The 14,635-nt window shown below is 39.1% G+C and overlaps 1 protein-coding gene across 1 annotated transcript; it reads right to left on the bottom strand.

Annotated features, from left to right (window-relative positions):
- Positions 1 to 3,377: 3,377 nt before the first annotated feature.
- LOC309392282 (DGAT1/2-independent enzyme synthesizing storage lipids-like) lies at positions 3,378 to 13,453 on the bottom strand (the record flags this gene model as incomplete). Its single annotated transcript, XM_081953347.1, has 6 exons — positions 3,378 to 3,786; positions 4,774 to 4,913; positions 6,760 to 6,820; positions 11,415 to 11,608; positions 11,782 to 11,946; positions 13,162 to 13,453. 6 exons carry the CDS (start codon positions 13,451 to 13,453, stop codon positions 3,682 to 3,684), a joined length of 957 nt encoding a protein of 318 aa, XP_081809473.1. The 3' UTR covers positions 3,378 to 3,681.
- Positions 13,454 to 14,635: the final 1,182 nt, after the last annotated feature.

Below are 14,635 nucleotides of genomic sequence, written 5' to 3'. Positions count from 1 at the left end.
CCGACCTTTCTGATCGACAAACTCAGTGTCTTAGCCACTGAACCACCTTGACATTTTAATTTCCCGCAAAATTCCAAATACCCAAATGCACACACGTGAACAATGCAAACAATAGGACACAATCTTGAAATACAGGCATGTATTGTAACCATATTGCTAAAGAGTTCTTTAACCCTCCCTTGGATTCTGTCTGCACCTCCACACCAGGGATGGTATTCAGCAGGTTCTGACCAGTTCTGGAGAACTGGTAATGGAAATTTTGAGTAGTTCTGAAAACAGGTAAATGCCACTTCTGACTGGCCTCGCCCCATCTATTCTCTGCCTCCTGAGTCCGAGCTGATCAGGAGGAAATGGGAATTTTGTAGTAACCTTCTTCTGGGATAGAAATGGACATTTTATAGTATCCTTCCCCTGCCACTCCCACCAAGCCACGCCACGCTTACCAAGCCATGGCCACAGAACCGGGAGTAAAAATGTTTGAATCCCACCACTGCTCCATATCTCACAATTTGGGACACCCAGGTCTAAGACATGGTTGTATCAACAGATCTCAGGATCTAGTTAAGGTTTGGACCCTGTTCAATCATTGTTGATTTACCTGCTAACTACTTTGTTTTTACATGTAGCAGATAAAGAGCAGGCCAAGTTAGCTATAAATTGATGCTGAAGCCTATAAACTATGGGCCTTCTTTGGAAGGGGGAGTAACTAACTCCCCCTCATTTTATATTTTTAATGTTTTGTCCATTTTACTTTTTTGCGCTTGGACATTTTTTGGGAATTTGTATTTAAACTTTCTGAATAAAATAAAAAATCTATTTTAAAAAGGGAAAAAATAAATTGAGAACCAACTACAACTCATCCTGTACACTGAAACCAAAGTTGCTTAATAAAAGTAATGTCTATAGAGTGATTGTTCAAGCTATATAATCTTTGTGATGTAACTCAGTGGTTACCCCAGATTCATGCTGCTTAGCTATATTTTTGTCCACCTGTCTCATAAAGTTCCCCTCTATCAATTTAGCCTTTTGGCTTGATGAAATGAAGAGTGGGAAGATGAGGGTGCTTCAGAATTCATAGATGGGAAAATTTAGAACCTCAGGATACATTTATTGATATTTATTTATTTATTTCTGTCGGCGTGGCTTGGTGGATGTGGCATGGCTTGGTGGGCATGGCAGGGGAAGGATACTGTAAAATCTCTATTCCTTCCCCACTCCAGGGGAAGGTTATTGCAAAATCCCCATTTCCTCCCGATCAGCTGGGACTCGGGAGGCAGAGAATAGATGGGGGTGGAGCCAATCAGAGGTGGTATTTACTGGTTCTCTGAACTATTCAAAATTTCCACTATCGGTTCTCCAGAACTGGTCAGAACCTGTTGAATACCACCTCTGAGCAATAGACTTTTCCAGTAGGGGCAGTAAGAAGGTAAGTCAGAAGTTGTCATTTACTCCTAGTTAACCCATCTTGATGGGATATGGTGGTTCAGTGGCGAAGTCACCGAGCTTGTCGATCAAAAAGGTTGGCAGTTCAGTAGTTTGAATCCCTACTGCCACATAACGGAGTGAGCTCCTGTTATTTGTCCCAGCTTCTGCCAACCTAGCAGTTCGAAAGCATGTAAAAATGCAAGTACAAAAATAGGAAGCACCTTTGGTGAGAAGGTAACAGCGTTTGATGCACCTTTGGCATTTAGTCATGCTTGCCACATGAACATAGAGACGTATTTGGACAGCGCTGGTTATTTGGCTTTGAAATGGAGATGAGCACTGTCCCCTAGAGTCGGGAACAACTAGCACATATGTGCGAGGGAAAGCTTTACCTTTACCTTAATCCACCTTGAGCACTATATTTGACAAAGTAAAGTCATTATTTATATAATTTCTGTGATATGTGCTCCACAAGGTTTGCGTGACAATTGAGGATTAAAGAGGAAATCTACTTCATGCAATTTCGAAACTATATCTCTGTTAAAGCAGCTTAAAATTGTATTTGCATTCTGTTGTGTCAGAGTCTGTTGAACTACAATTCACACACACCCTTTAAAGTACTATTACTGGTCTAGGTATTTTATAACTCTATTATTAGGCAACTAAATTATTTTTGATTGCACACAGTTGCATTAATATCAGTACCCTATTAATTTTTAGTGAATTCAGTTTATGTTTTCTAGGTATGAATTATCCTACCCAGTCTTGATCTCTTTTGATATCTTTAAATTTGTTAAAACATGCTTCATATCTAAGTATAATCTTTATTGTCATTGCACTTAAATAAAACGAAATTGGTTTTAACCTCACTAGTGCAAAATTATAGCAGAAATGAAAAAAGAAAGAAAAAGAAAAAAAAATTAGCGTGTGCATGGAGTGATTGTGGTTGTATTTAAAAGTCTGACAACCCAAGGATAGACACTATCTTTAAACCTATTCGTTCAACTGGCTATACTTTGATGTCTTCTGCCTGATGGTAAAAGTGCGAAGAGGCACTGACCAGGGTGTGAATCATCTCTGAGTATCTTCCTTACTCTGCTAAAGCAGCAAGATCTGGCGATGTCATCCAGTGGTGTTAGATGGAAACCAATGGGTTCTTGTGCCGAATTGATCATTCTCCGTAGTGTCTTCCTGTCCTCAGTTGTTAAACCAGCGTACCAAATTGTAATGCAGTATGTGAGGACACTTTCTATGGTGGACCGATAGAAAGAGGTCATCAGCCGTTGTTCCATCTGATTTTTTTGCAGGACTCTAAGGAAATGAAGTCTCTGTTGGGCCTTTCCAATCACCAGAGATGTGTTGTTTTTCCAGGTGAGATCTTGACTAATAAGCACTCCTAAGAATTTAAAAGAGGAAACCCTTTCCTCACAGCCCTCCTCGATATACAATGGGGAAGGCTCCTCTCTGTGCTTTCAGAAATCTAGCACCATCTCCTTTGTCTTACTAGTATTTAGTTGTAAGTTGTTTCTTGAGCACCTTAATTAATATAAGTTATTAATTAAATTGTTGAAGAGAACTGGATTCCCAACTGAATATTGTGTGATGCTCTGTATTTGATGAATGATGATCACTCTTTGAGGATAATTTTCAAGTCAGCAGTGCACTTAATCAATCATCATGTAACCTGTACACTAATATCCTGCTGCACAGAATAAAATATTCTGTCAACGTCTTTGTAAAGAAAGCAAGATATATCGTACTAACTTCACAAAATTCCTACAGTCTACTAAGGAAGCTATCTAAAAATAGTAGATAAGGAAAGACAGGTTTCTAGCAATTGTTTTCAAAGTGTTTAATGATAAGTTCTTTTATGATAACAGTATGCACTCTTAAATTTTTCAGAGTATTGACATCAGAGTAACTGGTCGATAAGTTGCTGTGCTTTCTTTTTTCTCCTTTTTGAAGATTAGAATAACAGTTGGTGTTATCCAGTCATGCTCCAGTTCATCAGGATTTCTCAAACATAATTCATAAGAGTTTGGGGGGGAAAATCACGCAATGCTTTTGGTACCTTAATATGTAATTTAATCTGGTGTTGGAGATTTAAACACATTGAAGAAATAAATGTTTTCATCCCATCTCAATCTTGCCCTGACATTTTGTTTTTTAAAAGTGCCTGATGGAACGCATACATTACACATACACATATATTAGCTACATATGTATATTATCCACAATATTGTTGATGTTATATCACTATTTATCTTTGTCATGTACATCAAAGCGTTGCCTAAGAGCATGCAATATGCTTCCTGGGATTTTTTGGTGTTTGTCCCGTAAATCTTCTATTGCCCTTTGAGTCTGTTGGAGCAGTGGAGTGGCATGAGGTGGGATGGAATGGGAGGAAAAAAAAGGAAAAAAAGAGATTTAATTTAGATTTATGGTTCAGGAACTATTGAGAGAACATTCTGGAACTAAATATACAATATACAGACTCTTTAATAGAACACACCACATATTTAAACACACATATAAAATTCTAACTTGCTCTTCATCACAGTCTTGAACATACATTTGAAAACCAATGTTCTCTTTGATTTTATCTTATGGCAAAGATTTTCTCTCTCTTCCTGCTCATGTTATACCATTCATATTCAGATAAATCACATTTTCCTATAAATATGTAAAGATATGGTGTACAAATATCTGTCTCTTTTTGTATACTGTAACCAAGAGTAAATTAATGTGGGCCAGAATAAGACCATGGTAAACGGAGTTGAACATTTCCAGCAATGTCTATAAAAAAAAAATCCCTCCTTTGCATGTAAAAACACAAATCTTCATCTCTTTCTTCTTCTTAGAAATGCCCTTGCAGAAGAGGTGGAATTATGCCGTATGGACGGAGATGGTGTTCAAGCCTTCTTCTACATCTTCTGACCTAGGCTAGACTGTCTGCTACACCCAATATTATAATTAAAAAGCAGAATGCATGCTGATGCCTCTTATTTAAGTTGTTCCTAACAGTGGTTTGTTGAATAAACCATAATTGGATAAATTGAAAATATAAACTTATTGGGTAAGAAGAGGTGAAACTTTGGTGGGATATACAGTATATTTGATGGATATTTTCATTTATACATGCTGTTAGTCCTATTGTGTCGTTTAAATAACCGCTGTTTAAACAGTAAGGGATGAATTATGTACCAAACATTCAACAATATTTCTGCTTATATACTTAGTGTATTTCAATAACTGTTTGCAAATAGTTATTATAGAACTTATAATTTTATAAAGAATGAAGTTTTGCTTTGAATGGATATTTTCTCTTTAGAATAGAAATACACTTACCCGTTCAGCTAATTTTTCAGGAGTTATATCTGGATCATATGGAATTGGTTTTCCAATATGGGTTATAAGTTTAACTGGAAACATTCCAAACATTGGAAAGATGAACCATCGGTTTCTCTCATATAACCATCTCATTGGTCCTGGGTACAAATTTTAGAAAATATGATATGCATATTAGTAGATTGCCAAGAGTTTCATATTTGACTTTGTTGGAAGCCTATATTTAAATGCAATAATTAATGCCAGCAGTGGAATCAACTAATGGAAAGCTTTTGTATACACAGAAACAAGAAAATAAGCCACCATATTTGGAGGCTTACAGTTTGCAAAATACAACTTAGATTAAAAAGTTATGAAAAAAATAGAGTTAGGAGAATCCAGCTAATCCTGACACATAAATAGACACACAATATAAGTAGTCTGACAGACAGAAGGCTGATAGATAGTAGACAGATAAACAGACAAGACAGGCAGTCTTTCCAGGATAATTACCAATTAATTTACAGAATATGGATAACTTTGCTGAATATCCATAATTTCTGGCTCATCCTGGAAATGTATTAAATCAGTTTTTCCACCAAAGATCTGGAGTTCTGGAGTATATACATATGCATCATGGACGTGCGTTGAGGTTTATGGCTGGTGAGGCACTGACACAGTGGTGGGTTTCAAATATTTTTAGACTTGTGGACTTCAACTCCCAGAATTCCACAGCCAGGCATGCTCAGTTCCGATTTAAAGCGACAGCATTTGTTTTTCTCCTTTGCAAAAAAAGGTTCCTTTTTTTCTTCTCCCTTCCCCTCCTTCCTCCCCCTCTCTCAAACACCCACACACCCACACCCACACCCACACAGAAGTTGGATTGGACTATCTCTCCTACCCCCTTCCCTCTCTCACTCACTCTCAAACAAACACACAAACACACAAAAGTTGGATTGGATATCTTTTCCAGTGGCTTGAAAGCAGCTCCTTTGCCACCCCCCCCCCCAATTCCCCTGCTGCCTTCCCCAAACACTTCCACCATTGCAAATGAAGACTGCTGTCTGGGTGGGAAATGCCTGGAACGCAATGCTGGCAGGCTGGGGTGAGAGGAGAGGCAGAGAAGCCAGAGGGGAGTCGACCGGAGCCTTCCAAAAGAAAGAGGCTGGGGGAAAGTGTATGTGCTACAGCATGGCTCTTTGCCTAGCTTACGTGGATGACTCTGCTTAACTGTTAAAAAAAGCCTCTAGAAAGCGCCCTCTACTATGAGGCAGGAGAACTGCGTGCCTCAATTAGGTCAGGAATTTTTAGGCATTTAACCCTTGCTTAACTATGCTTGAGTGATCATAAAACGCCTAAAGTCAGACTAGAGAAGGCATGCAGTTCTCCTGCCTCATAGTAGAGGGCGCTTTTTTAGAGGCTTTTTTAAACAGTTAAGCAGAGTCATCCACGGTGAGGCAGCAACCAACTCAGCTTGTTCCTTTTACATTTTTTTTCTTTTCATGATGAGAGCGGTGAGGCTGCGCCTTACTTGCCTCACCTGACTGCACGTCACTGATATGCGTGTATATGTATACGGTATATGTGTATGTATATCTGTAGTTTGTAAATCTATATCTAGAGATAGATAGATAGATAGATAGATAGATAGATAGATAGATAGACAGACAGACAGACAGAAAGAAAGAAAGAAAGACAGAATGACAGACAGACAGACAGACATACGTAGACAGACAGATAAGTTAGATAGATATCTGAAGAGAGAGCATATACAGTCTTTTCTCATTCTAGGTGAAAACTAATATGTACCCCCTCTTAAAACAGTTTTCCTAAAAATAAAATAAAAATAATCCCAAATTAATCTACCCCAATTATATTTTTACTTTACTTAGAACCCAGATTTAGCTATTCTTCATTCAAATTAAACATGGTAAGCAAAAATGCAGATGTACAAATTTACAGTCTTAAATAAATAACATTCTCAAGAATATGTAAAGTTTTACTTACTTATGTTTGCATATGTCATATATCCTTCTCTAATATTTTGTGTAAACAAAGGAACGATTGGCTAGAAGAAATAAAAGAAAGAAATAATGAGCTTCTTTTAGTTATAATACATGAAAGGAATAAAATGTATTGGTTGGACATAAAATACGTCAATTAAAAGGTTATTTTAACTAGTATGAACAATATATTGTATAAGATCATTGTATTATTATGACATCCCTTTTCAGCAGGGCATTGTTGAACTAAATGTAGTTGAATGAACATACTATGATTCTTTTTTTAGTGTTTATTACATTGTCCTATAACTTTGTCCATATTTCTTACAGATAAATTTACTCCTTCAGATCAGTTATTGGCATCTAGCATACTCAAGCAAATGCTGACACAGGCACCACGGGTGAGTCTTTTGCTGGCCAGCTCTAAGCAGGCCGGTCACAACTCCCAGGCCTTGAATTTGACACCACTGAGTTTGACCTTTGGGGGAAGGTAGAAACCTTCCAGAATCTTCCAATTCAGAGGCAGAAATGTTCCAATGAGATGAAAATGAACTAAATTTTCCATTTTTTTTTGCATTGCAGGCACGTTATGGCTGAAAAGGTAACCGTATGTAAGATCTGGACAGCCAAAACTCTGTCTGGAATTGAGATCTGGAGTTTGCCCAAATTTATGTCATAAAGCACATTAAGCCTTTAAGAAAGGGGTTCTCAACCTGTGGGTCGCGACCCCTTTTGCGTTGAACAACCTTTTCACAGGGGTCATCGAAGAGCCTCCCACGGAGAGGCTGATGAGAAGCCGGCCCGAAGGGAAGAAGTGGCTCGGGTTTCCCGCACAGCGGAAGGAGAGGTGTGTGTGTGTCTGTGTGTTTGTGCGTGATGGGTTTAGCCTCTCGCCTGCTGTTGCAATTCCGCGTCCTTTGCAGGCAACTTCTGTCAGGAAGAGCCCCAGCCCTTTTCTTGTATTCATCTCTTGCGTGCGTGCGTGCGCGTGCAAGCAAAACACCCACTTGGGCCAGGATCAAGGCGGAGGGGACAACGACTCTTCTCCCATTGTCGCCACTGTGCAATGAGGTGAGTAACTGGGTACGCAGTGTAGGAGAGCCACGCTGCGCAGGAGACTCCTCAGCGCCAGACTCAGGTCACTGCGAGTCGTGGTCCCCTTCCTGAGCTGGTTGGCTCAGGAAGGAGGGGAATGAGGAGCAGCAGCAGCAGCTGGTTGGGTGCAGGGAGGGAAGAGCTCCAGTTCTCCTGCGCTGCACAGGGCTCTCCTTGCGCAGGGCTGTGGAACTCTTCCCTCTGTATCCAGAGATGGTTGCTCTGGCTCTTTCCTGAGTCAACACGAAGGGGACCAACTTGAGTCTGATGCTGTGGAATCTCCTGCGCAGTGCAGCCAGCTACTCACTTTTCAGTGGCGGCAGCGGAATGAGTTGCTGTTCCCACCGCCGTGATCCTGGCCCAGGAGGGTATTTTGCTTGCACACGCAAGAAAGAGATGAAAGAGAAAAGGGGAAAAGGAGATAGAGAGAGAGAGAAATGAAAGAGAGCTGGAAGGAGAGAATGGGAAAGAGGGAAAATAGAGGGAAACAAATTAGAGGGAGAAGGGGGGAGGGAGAAAGAAATGAAAAAGAGCTGAAGGAAGGGAATGAGAGGGAAACAAATCAGAGAAAGAAAGGAAGAGAAACGAAACAAGAAACTAACTTTCTCAGACCTATGACGAAAGCAATGGCAAGCTAGATCTCTTGCCGAAATAACTGCAGCTTGCCAGAAGGCCCAAATTGGAAGCAAGTCTTATTTTTAAAAAAGAAAATAACAGAGATGGCAAAAAATGCATCTGAAAATAAGATTATTTACAATTTTGGATAACGTATTATATTGTCAAACTCAAAAGAAATCAAAATATATATCCTATTTCTGTTGGTAATCTCAAGAAATATCCTATTTCTGTTAGTAATCTCAAGTAATCTCAAGGAATGCACAGGTACAGTATAGGTGATACCTTGCTCAGTAGTAGTAACTGTGAAAGGGATCTTGGAGTCCTAGTGGACAACCATTTAAATATGAGCCAGCAGTGTGCAGCAGCTGCCAAAAAAGCCAACACAGTTCTAGGCTGCATCAACAGAGGGATAGAATCAAGATCACGTGAAGTGTTAATACCACTTTATAATGCCTTGGTAAGGCCACACTTGGAATACTGCATTCAGTTCGGGTTGCCACGATGTAGAAAAGATGTGGAGACTCTAGAAAGAGTGCAGAGAAGATCAACAAAGATTACTAGGGACTGGAGACTAAAACATATGAAGAACGGTTGCAGGAACTGGGTATGTCTAGCTTAAGAGAAAGAAGGACTAGGGGAGACATGATAGCAGTGTTCCAATATCTCAGGGGTTGCCACAAAGAAGAGGGAGTCAAAGTATTCTCCAAGGCACCTGAGGGTAGAACAATAAGCAATGGGTGGAAACTAATCAAGGAGAGAAGCAACTTAGAACTGAGGAGAAACTTCCTGACTATTAGAACAATTAATAGCTTGCCTCCAGAAGTTGTGAATGCCCCAACACTGGAAGTCTTTAAGAAGATGTGGATAGAAATCTGTCTGAAACGGTATAGGGTTTCCTGCCTAGGCAGGTGGTTGGACTAGAAGACCTCCAAGGTCCCTTCCAACTCTACTATTGTATTGTATTATTGTATTGTATTGTATTGTATTGTATTGTATTGTATTGTATTGTTTAAAATTTGGTGAATGGGTTTATTTTCAATCAATTGAAAAGCTAAGTTCAACAGTTTTCATATTCATTCTCATAGCCATTTTCTAAGTAGTCACTTTTGTAAGGGAAAGTATTGATGGAACTTTTTTGAATGTGACCCAGGCAGATATAGATATGCCCATTAATCACACACACACACACACACACACACACACACACACACACACACACCACACCTCTCACCTGGTTTGAAATTTGATAAAAGGAATTAACATAGAAAACATAAGTTAACTGCCTGATTCCATCAAATTTTGCACCAAATTTTATATATCAATGGTTTCTTTTTATAGGGCAATGATTTTATTTCTAATTTTATATATACGTGTATTATTTTCTACTTGTATAAATAATACTGGCATTATTTATCATTTTATTTTCTTCACTTTTTTTCCAGGAGATGTGGCGAGAGCAGCATACTTTTTATTACAATCAAATTTGGCCTAGATGGATAAGTCATAAGGTTTGTTTTCCTGTGCGCTGCCTATAATATCTAATAGTTGATGCATTGTATGAATTGCTTATGGTTGGATAGACACATTTTTACTAGAGCAAAAGGAAACACAACCCTTCCTTCCTATTTTAATTACTTTTATTTTCACTACTTTTGTAGTTATACTATTTCTATGCATGACTACATAATGTATAACGTATGCATTTATACATTCACATTCATTAAATACTTAGCATAATAAATTGATGAAAATAAAAAAAGTGATTTGAATCATGTGAATTGAAAAAAATAAGATTTTCCTTTTCCTGGCCTGGCAAATCTGATTTTTGGTTGTATGCACCCTCCTGTGCAGGGACGTGCGGTCAGGGGAGGCAGGGGAGGCAGAGCCTCACCTTTCATCATGAAATAATATATAATAATAATATATATTTCCTCCCATCCCTTTTACACGGCTCCCGCTAAGCTCCGGTAAGGAGAAGAGCCTTTGGGGAGTGAAGAGGAAGAGGAGGGAGGAGGAGGTGCGCGCGCGGGGTGTGCCAGCTGGGCAACCGGCAGAGGCAGGAGGGTTCTCAGAAGCACCAATAACCTTCCTGCCTCCACTGTACTTTGCACACTCCTCGCGACTGCAATAGACGTCCAGAAGTGGCAGGGGCTGTTGGGCTGGAAGCCCAAACCCCATTAGCCACAAAAGCCGCTTCTGGACTTATATTGCAGTTGCGAGGAGTGCACAAAGTCCAGCAGAGGCAGGAAGGTTCTCGCCGTTCCCCAGTCGCTTTCATGGCTTCGTCATCAAGACGAAGTCCGGGAGTGCCGACAACATTTCTTCTGCCTCCGCTGGACTTCATCTTGATGACATCGCCGCAGCTACCCAGCGCAGACGGACTGAGGTAGCCAGAGTGGCGCCGAGGCAGTCTGGCGGGCGAGCGACCGAGGATCAGTCTGCCTGATCCTCCATCGCTCACTCGCTCGCTCTTTCGTCTGCCCGGACCTCCTCGGCGCCGCTCTGGTTACCTCCGTCCGTCCACACCCAGCAGCTGCGGTGACATCATCAAGACTAAGTGGCTTGGAGGCAAAGTGCTTTTCAGTGCTTTTCTGTGCGTCTGGCATTTAGGTAGATAGCCGGATGTCTTAAACGCCAGATGCACAGAAAAGCACTGAAAAGCAGCTGCTGTTGGGGACCGCGGAGCGCGAGCCGGCGGAGCGTGCTCAGGAAGGCAGGGAATGGGATCACGTGTGCTGGAGGCTGAGGCAGCCTCAGCCTCCAGTACAGGTGGTCCCATTCCTCGCCTTCCGGATGACGTCACCAGCCTCACCAGCTATAAACCTCACTGCACGTCACTGCTCCTGTGCATTAGCAAATAGCTTAAAAATGAGTAGATAATATTTGCAAATGCATATTACACTTTAAAAGACCACTAGGAAAACAATATGAAGACAAATGGCTTACCACTTTGGCATCTATAGCTATATTAGCAAATCCTTTACGTTTTCCCCATATTACTTTATACTGGTTATTTCCATAGTTTTGCTCTCGTACTCCTCCTGGTGCAATTCCAAGTAAGTGCCCTTGTTTCAGAACATTTGTACACCTTTCTTTTGTAGAACAATCACAGCGATGAATGGAAATGAATCGTTTTAGTCCTGCAAAAGCAGACCTATGAAATCATTCTGTTCTTGCTTGTAAAAGAAAACAGAATACATGTATTTCCATAATAACATAACTCCAAATAAGACCTTGGAGAAGAAAAATTTTAGTGAATCAATTTTATTAACTCCCCCCCCCAAAAGCCCCCTAAACATAGTACTTTTTTTACCTGGTAAACGCAAGATCAAATTGTCTATCACAGAATAGCAGACTCTCCCAGTGAGTCTCTCCAACCTTATTACAAAACAGTGATAGTCAATTGGAAAGGTTCCATGATAATAGACAAGAAGCGCTGGTCCTTGGGGTAAATTTTCTAGTCCAGAAATCTCATAACCTGTTAATGGGAGAACAATGAAATGGGTTCAGTTTTTTTGTCACAAGAGTTTCCTATAGAAGATCACATAAAAATATGGCATATTTTTCTTATCAAGCTAAATATTTTAAATCAAGTGTGCTTTTTGGAACCATCACATTGAATCCTAAAAAAAAAAAGAATCTTCTGAGAAATCAATGTTACTGCTTTTGTGATCCAGCACATCCGGTCTAGTTTCCTATAAGTTATTTAGATTCATGTTACTTAATGACATCAAACCTTTCCCACAAATATCTATGTCTTTTAAGATTTTGTCCATTTTAAAAACCTCATTTTTAAAAAGACAATTTTGGTGTTCTGTTGATACTTTCCAAAATTCTTATAAACATATAGAATATATGGCTTTAGATGGCTTCTTCCAGCTTTATCCAAAGGTATAGTTAATGGTAATGTTTAACAGCTTAACTACAATTTTGAAAAAAACAAGTTTAAATTAAAACAGTACATTTGGAGTTTCATATTAAGGCAGAGGAAAACCCTTCCCAAAATCCCACCAACAGCTGTATCAGACTTGAAAACGAACACGGGAAGTCCTAAGAATCAACAAACTGAACACTTTGGGGGATAAAAGGGATCCTAAGGCCTGTGCATTTGAGTTAACTTTCGATCTATAATTGATGGCTTCCATCCTTCCGACTAATACTTGGCAGCCTAGCTGAGAAGGATGTGACAAATATGGATAAGTGTCTACATGCATGTGAGAAAGTGAAAATGTACATTGCAAAACCAGTAAAGTTTTTCACTTACTTTAAATTCTTCAGGTCTCCGCAAATTCCAAAGAACCAGTTGTAACTCAGTGTTCAGTTAAAAATAATTGGAGCATGGCTATTGACCTGGGCTGCGAATGTGTGTGTGAGTGACTATAAGCAAACTTTATTGGTGTAATACCCTCAATTATTTTCTTAAATTGAGGTTAAGGCAACTCCTGGATTCAGTTCTGCAACCTCAAAGATTAAGGAGTTTGTTGACTAATTGTAGAAGCATTTTTTCAAAAGTGAATTCTATATAAATTGGCAGTATGCCACCTCAGTCTCCCTTTTATTTTCTACTTCATTCTGATGAGGTTTCAAGATGCAAATGCCTGCAGTTAAGAGTTGGACCCAAGGATTATGTCTATGAGTTAAAATAAATTCCTTAACTCTGCCTTAAAGAATTAATGAAGAACATCCTACTTACCGTGCAATATCTTTCCAAACAAGTCTGTTATCAATGCATAAATTTTCCTTGGCATATCCCATTGTTTGCTACTGCTATCTTCTGGCATATTACCAATTTTTGCCCACACATAATATACTAGATTAGTGGTATAGAAGCTCGAAAATGCAAATAAAATTGGATAATATAATATTATAAATATCACTAACACTGTTATGGGATATACCATAAAGCTTGTACATGCTTCCCAAATGTAAGTTGGCCAGATGAAATATTCTTTTCCAGGGGTATAGTAAATAATTTCTGCAGTCATGTTTAAACTCAGGCTACATGAATAAAAGTCCAAAAATGTTTTCTTCCTGAAAAAAAAACCATACAAACATTCTTTAATACTTTAATTACTATTTGCAATATTGAGCTTTCGGTTAACAGCAGAATATCAGAATAGCACTGAATACATTGTAATGACACTTTCAAATAGCTTAATGGAGAAGATTGGGCTGAGATGATAAAACAAATCAAATCTTATTACCATCAGTCAAACTATTGATACTTTTAATGAAATATTACTAGTATAGTTAGAGGCTCAGGCTAAACTTGTTTTTTTTAACCAACCAAGAAAGAAAAGGTTTGACCAGCGAAAGGTGTCTATTCAGAAGGGAGTCCTTGATTTTTGAAACAACTTGTGTGTTTTTGTGCACACAAGACAAATCTTGAAATCCTCTGTTAAAAATCTGTCATAGAAACTTTTTCTTCCTTGCTGGTGTCCATTCTCTCCCTGAGCTTCTACCGCCTCCCTTATTTTTATTAGAAAGGGATCAATTGTAGACTTCTTGCAAGAAACCCACCTTCTGTTCCCTTCTGCTAGAACCTGCTTCATTATGACAGGCATCTCCAAGGCAGAATACGATTAAAACAGGGATGGTAGTTCTGTCTGAGGACACTAATCTTCAGTAGGCAAGTTAGCTTCAATTAATAGAAACAAACACTAACATAGGTTTGTGTCTGAGGACATTAATCTTCAGTTGGCAAGTTAGTTTTAAGCATTTCATCACCATAAATTCCAAAATACGACTCTTGTAATTCTTCTGCAGCTAAAATATCAAGGATGTTGCACAGCAAATGAGTCTCCCAGAGCATATAAAAACATTGTGCTACTCTAACGTAGCAACGGATTCAGCCAGGAGAGATGCCAAAGCAGCCGTATAAGTGTGGAAAAAGGCACCGACTCCCTTAACTGTTCAGTAAGAAATGCTTCATTTAAGGATTTTCTTATACCACTATACAGTAATGCAGAACAGGATGAAGAAATATCTTGCCTCGCAATCTGTCAATCTTTCACAATCTATCAATAAGGAAACTCTCTGATTTACTGACAGAATTCATTATTCAGAATAGTAAATATATTTTTTCCAAATAATATTAATAATAAATAAATATTTCCTGTCTTTGTTTTCTGTGAGCTAACCTGCTGAAAGAACTTCTAGCAGAACAA

This window comes from Natrix helvetica, assembly GCF_964273705.1.
Source record: "Natrix helvetica genome assembly, chromosome: 4".
In the NCBI taxonomy this organism is placed as follows: Eukaryota; Metazoa; Chordata; class Lepidosauria; order Squamata; family Natricidae; genus Natrix; species Natrix helvetica.
This window is presented reverse-complemented; position numbering and strand designations above follow the sequence as displayed.